Below are 17,106 nucleotides of genomic sequence, written 5' to 3'. Positions count from 1 at the left end.
GTCAAACCATAGTCGTTGTGTCAAACCTTGAACACATTGTAGCCTACTTTTCTCAATGGCGCCATCGTGCGTTGAAATGACCCAAAAGGAAAGGATCAATGACATCATATCCCTCAATATTGGTAAGCTTTTTTCACTGTGGAGGTGTCAAAGCTATATTACCATCTGTGTGGACAGATGTAGGACAGGATAAGATTAGATCAACCAGAGGTAGACTGAGCTACACAATGTACAAAACCCCTGAGTGTCTGGCTTTTAATAAAAGTGATTCATTAATTTGAATTGAAATCAGAATGGTGAAGAAACATTACAGGTATCTCTCTAGAATATGAAGTCATACAATACATTGTATTTGACACACTTTATTCATACAAATACAGAAATACAATGCATATAGGCTACTGTACCGTCAACATTATCACCAAGAAAGAACCCTTGACGGCAAATATGTTTGATGTTATACATAAAAAGGCAATGGAATTCAGAAGCAAAAGGCAATCACACACAGACATATACATACTGGATTTACAAAAGGAAAGGATTCTAAATTAAAATTCATATGACAAACTCACATCAAGCATTCTTATTTTTTGTATTAGAACATGGAGGTGTGTCTTTAAAAACATATCACATAAGAATTTATGGTTATTATTTCAATGTATAATATTTGGTTCCATATCAGAAATGGTTTAGGATATTCAGAGCTACACTTGTATAGAGTTTGGCAAACCTTGTTAGACATTTAAATTGTAATGGACACCATGGCACCAATGTTTGTAATGGAATGTTTGGGGCCAAGATGGAGGACAGTTTGCTAGCCAGACTCGGTTTGTATAACAGGTTGACGTTTATTGTCATGAGTCTTGTTCTAGTAGCAGAACTGAGCGATTTCCTCATAGGCCTGCTGCAAAGTCAAATTTGACTTATTGTAAAAATTCATGAAAACAAAAATGAATTTAAGCTTAGGATTAGCCATTAGCTAGGGTTAGCAGTGTGGTTAAGGTTAGGGTTAAGGTTAGGGTTAGGATTAAAATCAGATTTTATGACTTTGTGGCTGTGCCAGCTAGTGACCACTGCAGAGCAGAGCTGCCTCCAGAACAAGATTATTGACGGAAAACGCTAACCTGCATCTTAATACCTATGGCTCTGGTCTAGATATCTTCCCTCTTCTCTCAATAATACAGCTCCTGGTCCCACCAACCTGTGAGAGGGGAATGGAAATAATCAGAATTAGGGCGGACTACTACAAGGAATGGATGGATAGATGGATGATAAATAGATGGATGGATGGGTGGATAGATAGATGAATGGATGGATAAGACAGCACCAAGCAAGGCTACTTACTTCCTGGATGTCTTCTGACCCCCAGCTTTCTGATCTCGTCATAGACAAAGATTAGAATTCCGTATGGGATTGGAACAAACCACCATTGGCCCCTGTAAGGGGGAGTTACACGCATGAACAAACCAACATGAAAGCCATCAAAACAATGACAGAGAAGATGAATCGTCAACCATTCAAGTCAAACAGAGTGTAACAGTACCTAATGGGCATGAAGTTGAAAATGTTAGGCATCCCTGGGCAGTAGCACAGCAGGTTACCCAGTAACAGCTGGAAGACGATGGCACTCACCAGCACCTTGTTCCTGCACACAAATGGAATACATGGAGGATGGTCAAACAATGTTTTATTAGTCCCATCAAGATTGATACATCCTAAGTTATTTTGTTGGAAGCCTTCTCTGCTACCATCCTTTCATGAACGATGCATAACATGGAGTATATGATTTTATGTAGGGAGTAAGAGACATTTATTCCATGCAGTCAACATCCACAGACCTAAAGAAGCCCTGCTGGAAGATGGACAGACGGCGGGTTTTCCTGATCAACACGTCAGCGATCTGGCAGATCTCGATACTGATGAAGAAGACAGTGTAGCAGGTGTACTGCTGATACAGACGCTGGGCGTATGTCTGCAGAACAGAGAAGACAGGAGATTTTCAATAGACATTTCCAGGAGTTACAGGTAAGTGAGGGTGCTGTAAAGTTACACGCACTCGTCCAGTACTGGCCATAAGACACACACACACACACACACACACACACACACACACACACACACACACACACACACACACACACACACACACACACACACACACACACACACACACACACACACACACACAAATCCCCTCCTGGCCATATCTATCCTACAGTAAGCCACACACACTCCCACTCCTGGCCATATCCATCCTACAGTAACCCACACACACACTCCCACTCCTGGCCATATCTATCCTACAGTAAACCACACACACTCTCCCACTCCTGGCCATATCTATCCTACAGTAAACCACACACACTCTCCCACTCCTGGCCATATCTATCCTACAGTAAGTCACACACACTATCCCACTCCTGGCCATATCTATCCTACAGTAAGTCACACACACTCTCCCACTCCTGGCCATATCTATCCTACAGAAAACCACACACACTCTCCCACTCCTGGCCATATCTATCCTACAGTAAACCACACACACTGAACCACTCCTGGCCATATCTATCCTACAGTAAACCACACACACTCAACCACTCCTGGCCATATCTATCCTACTGTAAGTCACACACACTCTCCCACTCCTGGCCATATCTATCCTACAGTAAGTCACACACACTCACCCACTCCTGGCCATATCTATCCTACAGTAAACCACACACACTCCCACTCCTGGCCATATCTATCCTACAGTAAGTCACACACACTCTCCCACTCCTGGCCATATCTATCCTACAGTAAACCACACACACTCTCCCACTCCTGGCCATATCTATCCTACAGTAAACCACACACACTCTCCCACTCCTGGCCATATCTATCCTACAGTAAGCCACACACACTCACCCACTCCTGGCCATAGCTGTCCTGCAGGTCCTGCAGATGGACGTTCTCCCAGTGGGACCTGAGCCCCACACACAGCAGGGGATACCAGCCTTCCTGGGCCATCGCTGTAAAGTAGTCTGTGAAACCAGCGAAAGACTGGATCGCTCCTGGATAAGGGAAGAGGGGGAGAGGGGGAGAGATAAACCAAAATAGAGGGAGGGAGGAGAACATTGGACATGAAAAATGTACTAATAGACTATTTGTAGCTTATCACCTTGATTATTGATCAATAAATCATTCAGCTTCAAGGATCAATCGGGCTCAAAGGACCTAGTGAAAAAGCAAGGCCTTTTCCAGACATTTATATACTGCAGGAATAGACATGAACCCTCACCAATCTGGAAGTAGGAGTAGGCAGCCAGAGATTCGTTCACCAACCTATCCTTACGTGGGTTCCTGGGTTTCAGATGCATAATATCACTCTCTGCCTTCTCATAGGCCAGAGACACAGAGGGAAACTGTGGGATAGAAGAAGGATAATCGGCATCATTCTAGAATGGTCTTATAGTGCAGGGGGATGAGGGGTGAGGAAGAGGAGACTCACAATGTCAGTGGCCAGCTCGATCATGAGGATGGTGATGCAGCCCAATGGCAGAGGAACACTGACAGTGATGTAGATGAGGTAGGGTGTGAGCTCCGGAATGTTCTTGGTCAGTGTGTACGCAATGGATTTCTTCAGGTTGTCAAAGATCAGACGGCCTGGGTGTCAGATATGGTCAAAATCAATCCCTCAATATCATGAAGGCTTAACTTATATTGGTTCACAGGATACATTTCAATTGTAATCAGCCTGTTAAAATGGCTATTGTTGTGTTTTATGATTTGCTAAGACACTCTCACTCACCCTGCTCCACCCCTGTGACGATGGAGGCAAAGTTGTCATCCAGCAGAATCATGTCAGCTGCATTCTTAGCTGCATCGGAGCCAGCTATGCCCATGGCAATACCGATGTCTGCCTTTTTCAACGCAGGGGAGTCGTTCACCCCATCGCCTGTCACAGCCACAATGGAGCCCTTAGTGAGAGAGAAAGTGAGAGAGTGAGAGAGAAAGAGAGGGAAGGAGAGAGTTTGAGAGAGATAACATGACAAAAAAGAAGGGTATGCCAAACCAAAAATCTCTCTGGAATGCAGTGTGACTAAAGACTTGGTATATGTGTGTGTGTGTGTGTGTGTGTGTGAGTGTGTGGGGGGCTCACCAGGCGCTGACAGCTCTCCACGATGATGAGTTTCTGCTGGGGGGAGGTGCGGGCGAACACCATTTCAGGGTGACTCCTCAACGCTTCGTCCAGCTCTTCACTGCTCATGTCCTTCAGCTGACCACCACTGATCACACAGGCACGGGCATCCCTGAAGACCACATAGAATAGATTAGAATATGATAGAATAGAATATACATGTCTAATCCACTGACAGTGTTTAGTGTTATTACCTCCTGGAAGTATTAGGAGTTCTCACTCCTTACTTGATATACAAAACTATGTATAAATAGTCAAATATGTCACAGGAGATTCATCAACCACAGTGAGAGTCAGAATCCTAACCCTGCCAGACCGTGTTGGTGTTGGGGAACAAGACCCACCTCCTGTTGACCTGCTCCACTGGAATGCGTTTCCTGGTAGCAATGTCCTCTACTGTCTCACTGCCCTCTGTGATGATGCCAACGTTGGCAGCGATGGCTCTGGCCGTGATCGGGTGGTCACCCGTCACCATGACTACCTGAGGGAGGTCACAGTGGAATGAGTTGATATAGGTTGAAGTGACACAATGAGGGAGACTGTGATGGCCTGTTAACTTGTATTAGCTACAGTGCCTGGCGAAAGTATTCACCACCCTTGGCATTTTTTGTATTTTGTTGCCTTACAACCTGGAATTAAAATAAATTTTTTGGGGGTTTGTATCATTTGATTTACACAACATGCCTACCACTTTGAAGTTGCAAAATATTTTTTATTGTGAAACAAACAAGACATAAGACAAAACAACGGAAAACTTGAGGGTGCATAACTATTCACCCGCCCAAAGTCAATACTTTGTAGAGACACCTTTTGCAGCAATTACAGCTGCAAGTCTCTTGGGATATGTCTCTATAAGCTTGGCACATCTAGCCACCGGGATTTTTGCGCATTCTTCAAGGCAAAACTGCTCCAGCTCCTTCAAGTTGTATAGGTTCCTGTTGGTGTACAGCAATCTTTAAGTCATACCACATATTCTCAATTGGATTGAGGTCTGAGCTTTGACTAGGCCATTTCAAGACATTTAAATGTTTCCTCTTAAACCACTCAGGTGTTGTTTTAGCAGTATGCTTAGGGTCATTGTTCTGCTGGAAGGTCAACCTCCATCCCAGTCTCGTATCTCTGGAAGACTGAAACAAGTTTCCATCAAGATTTTCCCTGTATTTAGCGCCATCCATCATTCCTTCAATTCTGACCAGTTTCCCAGTCCCTGCCGATGAAAAACATCCCCACAGCATGATGCTGCCACCACCATGCTTCACTGTGGGGATGATGTTCTCGGGGTGATGAGAGGTGTTGGGTTTGTGCCAGACGTAGCATTTTCCTTGATGGCCAAAAAGCTACATTTTTGTCTCATCTGACCAGAGTACCTTCTTCCATATGTTTGGGGAGTCTCCCACATGCCTTTTGGCGAACACCAAATGTGTTTGCTTATTTTTTTCTTTAAGCAATGGCTTTTTTCTGGCCACTCTTCCATAAAGCCCATCTCTGTGGAGTGTACGGCTTAAAGTGACAGATACTCCAATCTCCGCTGTGGAGCTTTGCAGCTCCTTCAGGGTTATCATTGGTCTCCTTGTTGCCTCTCTGATTAATGCCCTCCTGCCTGGTCTGTGAGTTTTGGTGGGTGGTCCTCTCTTGGCAGGTTTGTTGAGGTGCCATATTCTTTCAATTTTTTATTAATGGATTTAATGGTGCTCCGTGGGATGTTCAAAGTTTCGGATATTTTTTTTATAACCAACCCTGATCTGTACTTCTCCACAACGTTGTCCCTGACCTGTTTGGAAAGCTCCTTGGTCTTCATGGAGCCGCTTGCTTGGTGGTGCCCCTTGCTTAGTGGTGTTGCAGACTCTGGGGCCTTTCAGAACAGGTGTATATATACTGAGATCATGTGACAGATCATGTGCCACTTATATTGCATACAGGGGGACGTTATTTAATTAATTATGTGACTTCTGAAGGTAATTGGTTGCACCCGATCTTATTCAGGGGCTTCATAGCAAAGGGGGTGAATAAATATGCACGCACCACTTTTCCGTTTTTTTTCCCTAGTTTTTTTTAAACAAGTAATTTTTTTCATTTCACTTCACCAATTTGGACTATTTTGTGTATGTCCATTACATGAAATCCAAATAAAATCTATTTAAATTACAGGTTGTAATGCAACAAAATAGGAAAAACGCCAACGGTGGTGAATACTTTTACAAGGCACTGTACGTTCTAACTCCCTCTCTCTATTTTTCTCTTTCTGTCTTTCCCCTTTGCCCGAACTCTCCCCCATTTTACCCTCGTACCCTTATTCCAGCCGTGCGGCACTTCATGACAGCGTCAGGCACAGTGGCGCGGGGTGGGTCGATCATGGATATAAGTCCAGCAAAACACAAACCAGACGTGGTGAAGTTCATCTCATCAGAGTCAAACTTGTAACCACGAGGGAACTCATTCTCATTCAGATAGATGTGACAGAAACCTGGAGATAAATGTTTGGACAGATTGGAGGGGTTAGTGGGTATTTATGGGCCCAAAGAAGAGATACCATTAAGGTACCAATTTCCCCCTGATAGCTTATAAAGCTACTGTGGTACTATCTTGTATTTTCACATTTTCTAGATGTGATTTTTCTCCCCTCATCCTCTCTTGCAGTCAATTGATCCTGTTGCTTTTCTCTCTTGGCTTGTTCCTTCAACCTTTGTGCATGGTTTCCTATAGCCTTGTACGGTCCCTTACCAGTGTTGGGGAAGCCACTCTGAAAATATTGTTTAACGAGCTACAAAATAATGCAAGTTAAGCTACATTAAAGCCATCATAATAAAACAGTTTACTTAACTAAAGTTACTTAGAAAAGTAATTAACGTCGTGATAACTACTTTGTGATAAATTATCATATCTAAATCTGAAATGTCATAGACTACAAATTGCAAGAACAGTTCACTCTGCAGTCAGATGTTAACAGAATGTGTCATTTAACCTATTAAACACAAAATATTTGGCAGGTCTGATGCCGAAAAAGAAAGGACATTTTTGCCTACTTCTCCCATATTTTATTTTAGCCAAAAAAAGTACTCTGTAGTTCCAGTAGTTAGCTACAACGCTATATGGCCCAAAAAGTAACACTAAAAAAGTTAAACTATTGAAAACACTTCCAAGATTTGAATATAGTTCAACCACCACCAAGTTACTGCAAAATGTAGTTCAATTACTAGTTGAATTACATGTAGTTCACTACACCCCAACACTGTCCCTTACCCAGCACTCTCTCCCCCAGGCTCCCCAAGTCCATGTATGCGGTCTGGAAGGCCTCTCTCCACTGTTCCTCCAGAGGCATCTCCTGGCCCTTGATCAGGATGGTGGAGCAGCGCTCCAAGATCCTCTCTGGCGCCCCCTTCATCACCAGCAGGTAGCGTAGGTCCATGGGGTCCTCCAACTCATGCACTGACAGCTACTCGCCACCGGGGGGAGACAGAGTACGATTCAAACACAAATAGCTCATTCTGGTCATGCCATTAAAGTATTTCTAATAGTCACATGATACACCTATACAACATACTGTAGATTATATAACATACTTTCAACAGACTGACTTGAAATCAGATCAGAAAATCAGGCCTCTTACCTGGAACTTGTTGGTGGAGTTGAATGGTACTTCAACAACCTTTTTGAATCGCTCCCTGTATTCCATCATGTTCCCTATGGCCAGCTCAGTGAACTTCAGCAGAGCTGTCTCTGAGGCGTCGCCCACCACTATTCTCTGTTGCACATAGGTCCATTGGAAAAAGGTAACTCATAAATCATATAGTTTTTCATTGATGATGTGTCTGTGAATGAATGTGTCTGCCAATCTATATATTGAGGCTGGTGTCTATCTGCTCACCCTAGGAATAGGCAGAGACTCCTGGTTGGGTTTGAAGACGGCCCGGTTACAGAGTCCTGCCACTCTCGCCAACGATCGCCATGTCTCGGATGATTGGTCAAAGCTCTGACCTGATTGGTCCTCTGTGGTGTCTGCGGCATGGATCACATTGTCAAACCACAGGTGGGCCACGGTCATCCTGTTCTGGGTCAGAGTGCCCGTCTTGTCGGAGCAGATGACCGAGGTGGAGCCCAGGGTCTCCACAGCCTCCAGGTTCTTCACCACACAGTTCTTTCTGGCCAGACGCTTGGCCGTCAGCGACAGACACACCTAGGGGGAGAGAGAGGGAGATGGTTGATGAAAACTGTTAATAACCAACTTGATATAGGCCTAAACAGACCAAAGCCTCAGTGTTGACTCACAGTGACAGTAGCCAGCAGCCCCTCAGGTACATAAGCCACCACGATGGCCATGAAGAAGATCATAGCCTCCAGGAAGGCATAGCCGATAAACATGGCCACCACGAAGAAGGTGAAGCCAAAGAAGATGGCCAGCCCAGCAATGATGTCAACAAAGTGCTCAATCTCTATGGCAATTGGCGTCTTCTCATTGCCTACGCCTGACGCCAAGCTGGCAATGCGGCCAATGATGGTGCGGTCACCCGTGTTGATGACCGTTCCTGTGGCCACTCCTGGTAGGGGCCAAGCAGAGGAAAGGGGATTTTAGATTACATTATGAGTATAATGTTGATGTTTTTGCAAATTTTTGTTGTTATGAGTGTAAGTGTTTCTGTGTGAATCTTTTCTGTGTGTGATTGAATAAGGGGTGTGTCTGTCAAAGGAGGCTGGTGGTGGAATCAATGGAATGGTACCAATACTACAAAACACATCAAACACATGGAAGCAACATGCTTGACTCTGTTCCATTTACTCCATTTCAGCCATTAAAATGAGCCCATCTTCCTATAACTCCTCCGACCAACCTCCTCTGGTGTCCTTCTGTAGTACCTTTCAGGCAATGTGTGTGTGTGTGTGTGTGTGTGTGTGTGTGTGTGTGTGTGTGTGTGTGTGTGTGTGTGTGTGTGTGTGTGTGTGTGTGTGTGTGTGTGTGTGTGTGTGTGTGTGTGTGTGTGTGTTAGGTAGCACAGGAGGTTGGTGGCACTTTAATTGGGGAGGACGGGCTCATCGTCCGGAATAAATGGAATGGTATCGAACTCATCAAACACATTGTTTCCATGTGTTTGATGCAATTCCATTTACTCCATTCCAGCCATTATTATGAGCCGTCCTCCCCTCAGCAGCCCCCTGTGATGTGTCTACCTTCCAGGCAGGTGGTGGAGAAGAAGGCGATGTTCTTGGTCTCTAGGGGGTTCTCGTGGGTACACTCCGGGGTTTTGCTCTGGGGCTCTGACTCTCCTGTCAGGGATGAGTTATCCACCTGGAGGGGATGATGAGATCAAGGAACTGACAGGGTTATAACATATGAAATCGACCAGGGTTCAAACCCGGGTCTTCTGCATAACCTAACCCTAACCCTAACCCTAGCTTCATGTCCACACCCCGGGTCAACCTTAAACCTAGCCCTTACCCTAGCTTCATGTCCACACCCCGGGTCAACCTTAAACCTAGCCCTAACCCTAGCTTCATGTCCACATCCCGGATCAACCCTAATCCTAGCTTCAGCTAGGGCTATAACCCTAACACTAATTCTAACCTGAATCCTAGCTCTATGTTCACATTCCTGCTCAACCTGCATCAACACCCTTAGCCATTACTTCTGGGTTGAAAGTGTGTTAGTGGTCTATAATGGGAACTGGTGGCCTAGTGTACCTACCTTACAGCCCTGGGCAAAGATGATGCGGATGTCAGCAGGCACGCGGTCCCCACCCTTAATCTCCACCAGGTCTCCCACCACCAGGTCCATGGCATTGATCTGGTTCTTCTGCCCGTCACGGATCACCAGGGCTTGCTAGAAAGAGATAGATGGTTATACCAAATCCCTGTATTTCAATGATTGATTGATGGACTGACTGCCTTGCCTCAGTGCAGTAGTGAGTGGATTATGATCTGTCTTGATGAAAGGAATATATTTGTCATGAAAGTAAACCATTTCTTACAATAACAAAGTAACTGTTGTATGGGTATTTAGGGCCAGGAGTTTTTCCTGGTCTGTTAATAATGTATAATGTATATCCCTAGTTATAATGTATTTCTTTAGTTATAATGTATTTCTTTAGTTATAATGTATTTCTCTAGTTATAATGTATTTCCTTAGTTATAATGTATTTCCTTACTTATAATGTATTTCTCTAGTTATAATGTATTTCCTTAGTTATAATGTATTGCCTTAGTTATAATGTATTTATTTAGTTATAATGTATTTCCTTAGTTATAATGTATTTATTTAGTTATAATGTATTTCTCTAGGTATAATGTATTTCCTTAGTTATAATGCATATCCTTAGTTATAATGTATTTCCTTAGTTATAATGTATTTATTTAGTTATAATGTATTTCCATATCTTTACCTGTGGCACTAGATTTTTGAAGCTGGCAATGATGTTGGTGCTCTTAAACTCTTGGTAGTAACCGAAACAGCCAGTCACCACAACAACAGTGATCAGAGTGATGGCGAGGTACAGCTGTAGACAGGTGTGGTCACAGAGAAACAGTGATGAAACAAACAGTCACATTATATTGAAACTGTAATACATGTTGTATTCGTATGTATTCCCCTTTCTTCACATACAGTAGTTTCTCCTTCAGCCTCCCAGTGTAACTTTAGCCTCTCTTCAGCCTCCCAGTGCAACTTTAGCCTCCCTTCAGCCTCCCAGTGCAACTTTAGCCTCTCCTTCAGCCTCCCAGTGCAACTTTAGCCTCTCCTTCAGCCTCCCAGTGCAACTTTAGCCTCTCCTTCAGCCTCCCAGTGTAACTTTAGCCTCTCTTCAGCCTCCCAGTGCAACTTTAGCCTCCCTTCAGCCTCCCAGTGCAACTTTAGCCTCTCCTTCAGCCTCCCAGTGTAACTTTAGCCTCCCTTCAGCCTCCCAGTGCAACTTTAGCCTCCCTTCAGCCTCCCAGTGTAACTTTAGCCTCCCTTCAGCCTCCCAGTGTAACTTTAGCCTCCCTTCAGCCTCCCAGTGCAACTTTAGCCTCTCCTTCAACCTCCCAATGTAACTAGCCTCTCCTTCACCCTCCCAATGTAACTAGCCTCTCCTTCACCCTCCCAATGTAACTAGCCTCTCCTTCACCCTCCAAATGTAACTTTAGCCCCTCCTTCACCCTCCAAATGTAACTTTAACATCTACTTCACCCTCCCAATGTAACTTTAGCATCTCCTTCACCCTCCCAGTGTAACTTCAGTCTCCTACTCCTACTCCTACTCTACCTCTGCATCCACCTCTCTCCTCCCCCTCCTCCTACCCTTCCTCTCTCCTCCCTCTTTTTCTCTCCCCGCCCCATCCTCCTCACATCGTCAAAGCAGCCAAGGGTTCCCCTGGAGAACTCGATGCCGAAAGCAATGAAGCAGATGACGGCTGCCACCCACATCAGACACTGCAGCCCTCCGGCCAGCTGGCGGGCAAACTTGACGTACTCTGGGGTCCCTTTGGGGGGCAGCAGTTCGTTGGGGCCGTCCCGCTCCAGAACCTCCGCAGCTTTGCTGGAGGTCAGGCCCTGAGGGGAGGGAAGGTGGAGGAGGAGGGGGGAGAGAGTGAGCGAGAGGGAGAGAGGGGGCATTTACTCTATATTAGCAACAGTCTGTTTCATCAGACAGACAGACAGACAGACAGACAGACAGACAGACAGACAGACAGACAGACAGACAGACAGACAGACAGACAGACAGACAGACAGACAGACAGACAGACAGACAGACAGACAGACAGACAGACAGACAGACAGACAGACAGACAGACAGACAGACAGACAGACAGAGACACAGACACAGACACAGACACAGACACAGAGACAGACAGACAGACACAGACAGACAGACAGAAACCCCATGGTAGTTTAGTTACCTTGGTAACACTGGTGGTATACCTCATCTCTAGCTCTTCTATTGTGATCTCGTGGTCATCCTGTAAAGATTGACAGACTGTAAAAGCTACAATGTATTTATGCTGCAATTCTGTCCCATTTCATTTAATTTGGCATATTCTCTCCAGCTCTCTCTCCTTCTGGTCTTGTGAATCACACTCACAATGTCCATCTCCTTCTTCATGCCCTCTAGCCTTTCCTTCTTCTTTATCTTCTTCTTTTTCTTCATCTTGACATCCACCTCTCCATTCATCTCAAACATGTCGTAAGAGTCCTGGAGACAAAGAGATGACATCCTGTATCATCTTGCTAGGGGATGAATAAACAATATCCTTGATCATTGAAGGAAAATCTAATTTAATTCATGGTAATTTGATCAGAGCTTTGATTAATCACATAAATGGGTAACCTACCCCTTTACTCATGGTGGAGGGCCTGCCCAAATCTATTGAAGTCCAACGCTCAGTCCTCTTTTCCCCCGAAATCTTGGAAGCGTCTTTATATCCTCACTAGGGACGTTCCTCAGTGTAAAATCCCCAACCTCCAGAGCAGGACCAGACTGTTGGCTCAGCTTTATATACTACTGCACCGCCGTCACCTTCTCTACCCGCCCCAAAATGGCAGTGTTATTTTAAGAGTAGCCAATGTCACCCCTATTAAGGTGAGTGGCAAAGCGTACCCTACCCACTTTGGTGGCTCTTTCATATCAGTGCCAAATGCCTTGTGCGTAGGGCTTGTACCTGTCTTATCAGAATACACACGTTTCTACGTTCCCTGATTAACTGTAAAGCTATCAAGAAGGTCAATGCCATTCCAAAGTCACAACTACTTATTTCACTTGTGATAGGCCAAATCTGTATTACATCAAGGGTGATTTTCTTCTCAAATCATATACCCATTAATTGACTGATACATTGACACTGAGACAGTGACTGGTTCATCCCATTCAATGACTGGTACAGATATAGAAGACATGAATTGAATGAAACACATCTACTGAGAAGTAGATTCAAATGCCTTGTAGATTCAAATGCCATTATCTGCCCTCAGGAGGGCCTAACTTACAGTATATATCAGTGTAAAAAAATGTAATGGTCAATTCAAATAAAATACAGCTGTATGGTCATGCCAGGCCTGTAAGCGTTTAGAAATGGAGACTGTTTTTCTACATTTCCTGTTTAGGGTCCAATGTGAGAACCCCTTATCAGTGGAAGAGTGTGTAAATACTTATTTGTGCCTCAGACTGCTGAAAGGTGTGATGGTGGCACACTCTACATTGGCGTCACTGCTGTGTCATCTGCCCTTATAAGGAAAGGACAGTTGAACATTAAAAACAAATTGACACTCACAACCTCTTTTGTACTGCACCATGTTCCCATCACAAAGACACCAGTGGGTGGGAGATGAACTGACGTAATACTTTTATTACTGTTATTGAACTAAGTGTTAATAAGTGAAATAATGTTTATTCAATGGCAATATCCATCCAACAGTGAATTCTGTCATCTGCCAATTTATCAATCATTTTCCATCATGTTTGTAAGAAATCTACCGTAAGCACCCTGAACAGGAGAATTTGATAACTAACCCAAAATAGACCAGAGCCTGTTGTTTCCAATGGGAGCAAATTAATCATCGGGGCAGAACAAGCAAGGAGGTGGGCAGAGCCAAGCATGAGCTAGTGAGATCCTATTGGCACGTTCTGGCATTTATTTTCATATTTCCCATATGGAATGCCTGCTCTGTGAAGTGCGCACGTGTAATAACTCCATTCAGCCTTGCACTCCTTTTAAACAACACCATTTTTAGAAACTTTGGCAAAGGGTAAAGTCTACAAAACGCAATCCACTATCTTTGTTACAGATTATAGTTTTTGAAACAGAAAAATGTATGGAGAGCAAATATTTCATCGACAGTGGCATGTATTCATGGATGCCAAGAGAAACCAGGCTTCCGAAAAAAATGTACCAATAAAAAAAATATATATAATAATTGATATTTTGTCTCTCTGTGTTTCATAATTTTCCTTCAATTCGCAAGAGGCTGAAAGTATCTCACAGGAGAAAGCATCCGAGCGAGCGAAACGGTGCCCCTCTGTCTCTCTACCTGTAGGCCATCTATCTGATGCTGTCTGGTCTAAACGAGTATAAAATTGTTGCCACCCATAGCATTGAAGGCAAGGGAAGCCAGCGAGCATTTGGCCTCCCTAGAAAAGTAGAAAAAATGTGTCAATCAGTGTTGAGCTAAACTGAGCGAGCTCAACTGTGAATGGTCCTGGCACACCAACAAAAAAGTGTAATGGGAAGCCAGCTTGGATTTTGGAGTCACTTTTGTTGTTGTACTCTGGAGGCTAGCTAGCTAGCTAGCTAAAATGGACCCTTTCCTAAATTAGCCATTGATGGAGATAGAGATTTGGACTTGTGGTGTTACTCAATTCTCCGTGCTGGCCAATGATTATAACAGCAACTCCGATCCAACCATTCATTCATACATTGTTGTGCCTCTGGCAGTAGGATGAGTCAACATGTTTTCTACTTGCACGAACACGCACGCACACACACGCACACAGAAATCAGAACTACGGACAGCCACATCCTATTTAGCTTACCTTGATTGAACTAAATGGTTTTAGGTATATTTTAGTTGTCGCTGTATTAGACTAAGCAGAGGTGATATGATGATGTTGAAATGATGAAGTTGAAATGGTGCTGGAATAGGGGAAGCAGCTACTGTTTTCTTTGCGACTTGTGGTAACTCTCTGTGGTTCTAAATCAATAGTTGTTTAGTGGTCCGAACTTGCTTGACCATGCTTTAGGTCATGTAACTGGTGTAAGTGTGTAAAAATCTGTCGTTCTACCCCTGAACAAGGCAGTTAACCCACTGCTCCCCGATAGGCTGTCATTGTAAGTAAGAAGTTGTTATTAACTGACTTGCCTAGCTAAATAAAGGTTAAAAAAAAATTAAATATGTGAGCTACACATAAAATTATACTTGAAGGAAAATTGTTCCATGTTTGCGGCCAGGGAGCACGTAGAGTTGAAGTCGGAAGTTTACATACACCTGAGCCAAATACATTTAAACTCAGTTTTTCACAATTCCTGACATTTAATCATAGTAAAAATTACCTGTCTTAGGTAGGGTTAGGATCACCACTTTATTTTAAGAATGTGAAATGTCAGAAGAATAGTAGAGAGAATGATTTATTTCAGCTTTTATTTCTTTCATCACATTCCCAGTGGGTCAGAAATTTACATACACTCAATTAGTATTTGGTAGCATTGCCTTTAAATTGTTTAACTTGGGTCAAAGCCTTCCACAAGCTTCCCAAAATAAGTTGGGTGAATTATGGCCCATTCCTCCTGACAGAGCTGGTGTAACTGAGTCAGGTTTGTAGGCCTCCAGAACTTTTTCAGTTCTGCCCACAAATTTTCTATAGGATTGAGGTCAGGGCTTTGTGATGGCCAGTCCAATATAGAGGTACACACTTACACCAATCACTTAACAGCTGCATGGCTTGGATAAATGCACGAACTGGTCCTGTGACAATACAGAATTGCGAGTAGAGTTTTATATCTTGAAATACCATGTACTATATGCAAACACATTAAAAAACAAGTTCTGTGAAAAGTAGGCTATTCACTAATAGGTGAGCACATTCATCTAAAGTTTCACCTAAAATGAAATGGTCAGAATAGCCTGGCTAAGGTGGTGGTGACCCCTCCCATGCAGGCCTATTGGGGCTCCTTTAGCCTGCATACTGTGGGTAAACAGACTTACAGTAGGACCTGGTCCTGAGTTTGTTAGTCTACCAGGCACTTTGTCCTGCTATCTGATCACAGAGGTTGTGTAATCACTAACTGAGAGAGAGAGAGACTATTTGCTCATTGTTACAACACTGTACATATAATATTTGAAATGTCTCTATTATTTTGAAGCTGTTGTGAGTGTAATGTTAACTGGTCATTTCTTATTGTTTATTTCATTTTTGTTTATCATTTCCACTTGCTTTGAAAATGTAAAAATGTTTCCCATGCCAATAAAGCCATTTGAATTTAATTGAATTGAGGGAGAGAGAGAGAGACAGAGAGAGAGATGGAAAGAGGGAGAGAGAGAGATAGAGGGAAAAAGAGAGAGGTAATAAGAGAGAGAAAGAAAGAGAAAGAGAGAAAGAGTGCACACACATACACAGTAGCCTCAGTTAACCTCTACAAGCTGTTTTAACCTCATGTCTGTTATGTCAGGTTCCAATTCTCTAGTTGCACTTCCTTTCTCCTACAGAACAATAAGGTTAGGGAGAGCATATTAGTGTGGGGAGGGGAATCTTTGTTACTCCCAAATATTATTTCCCTCCTTGTTACCGTAGTTAGTATTATTGTATTGAGTATTGTTCCTTGCCATATGTCTTCCACATAAGACTGGCAAGCTAAGCTATACAGTTGTCTACAACAATCAACAGAGGGCAGCAAGGCAACACTGACAAACCAGGACATCCCCCCCATCCAAAGCAGGCCAATGTACTCTCTCATGTGGGTGAGCAGACTTACTGGCATTGACTCTGTTTGTTTTCTACGGTTACGTTTTGGTTCTCCTTTTTGGTTCACTTTATAGAGCACTGATTTCTCGGGCAGTACGTTAATTTCAAGAGATAATCCATATATCTGTAATATAACTTTTAATTTTAGATATGAGTTTCCTTTTGTTTTTTCCAGGCAGGCTCAATAGGTGGACCAGAACGGTGTCAATACGGACCACGGTTCTTGAAAAAAATGTAATCATAATAATTAATGAATTTAGTTGGGCTTTCTATTTAGTCTTGATTTTGTTGTAGCGTTTGAGTCACTCCGATAAATAACAATATCCATCTGTACCTTTCGCCACCTATCAAATTTGTGCAACCGGACTTTCACAAATAGTATTTGAGTACCCCTAACCTGGGCTAACAAGTTGAGGGATTTTCAGTAGGCCTACAATATAAAATGTAATTTATGGTAAACTCAATCTATGGTAGTCAACAAACATCCTAAACTACGTAAATCTGTAGCCAA

At 43.4% G+C, this 17,106-nt stretch overlaps 1 protein-coding gene across 1 annotated transcript; it reads right to left on the bottom strand.

Annotated features, from left to right (window-relative positions):
* Positions 1 to 346: 346 nt before the first annotated feature.
* LOC106577750 (potassium-transporting ATPase alpha chain 1) lies at positions 347 to 12,623 on the bottom strand. The gene is made up of 22 exons (XM_014156070.3): positions 12,475 to 12,623; positions 12,225 to 12,335; positions 12,043 to 12,102; positions 11,492 to 11,695; positions 10,552 to 10,665; positions 9,858 to 9,992; positions 9,344 to 9,461; positions 8,447 to 8,715; positions 8,046 to 8,354; positions 7,788 to 7,922; positions 7,421 to 7,613; positions 6,469 to 6,644; positions 4,525 to 4,661; positions 4,142 to 4,292; positions 3,791 to 3,959; positions 3,491 to 3,645; positions 3,281 to 3,404; positions 2,908 to 3,053; positions 1,839 to 1,972; positions 1,544 to 1,645; positions 1,345 to 1,436; positions 347 to 1,201 (listed from the first exon to the last, which is right to left on the bottom strand). The coding sequence occupies exons 1-22, from the start codon at positions 12,484 to 12,486 to the stop codon at positions 1,173 to 1,175; spliced, it is 3,075 nt and encodes a 1,024-aa protein (XP_014011545.1). The 5' UTR covers positions 12,487 to 12,623; the 3' UTR covers positions 347 to 1,172.
* Between the last annotated feature and the right edge of the window lie 4,483 nt (positions 12,624 to 17,106).

The sequence above is a fragment of the Salmo salar genome, chromosome 02 (assembly GCF_965601325.2).
Source record: "Salmo salar chromosome 02, fSalSal1, whole genome shotgun sequence".
Lineage (NCBI taxonomy): Eukaryota > Metazoa > Chordata > Actinopteri > Salmoniformes > Salmonidae > Salmo > Salmo salar.
The sequence above is the reverse complement of the archived record's forward strand: the minus strand, read 5'-3'. Positions and strand labels throughout refer to the sequence as shown.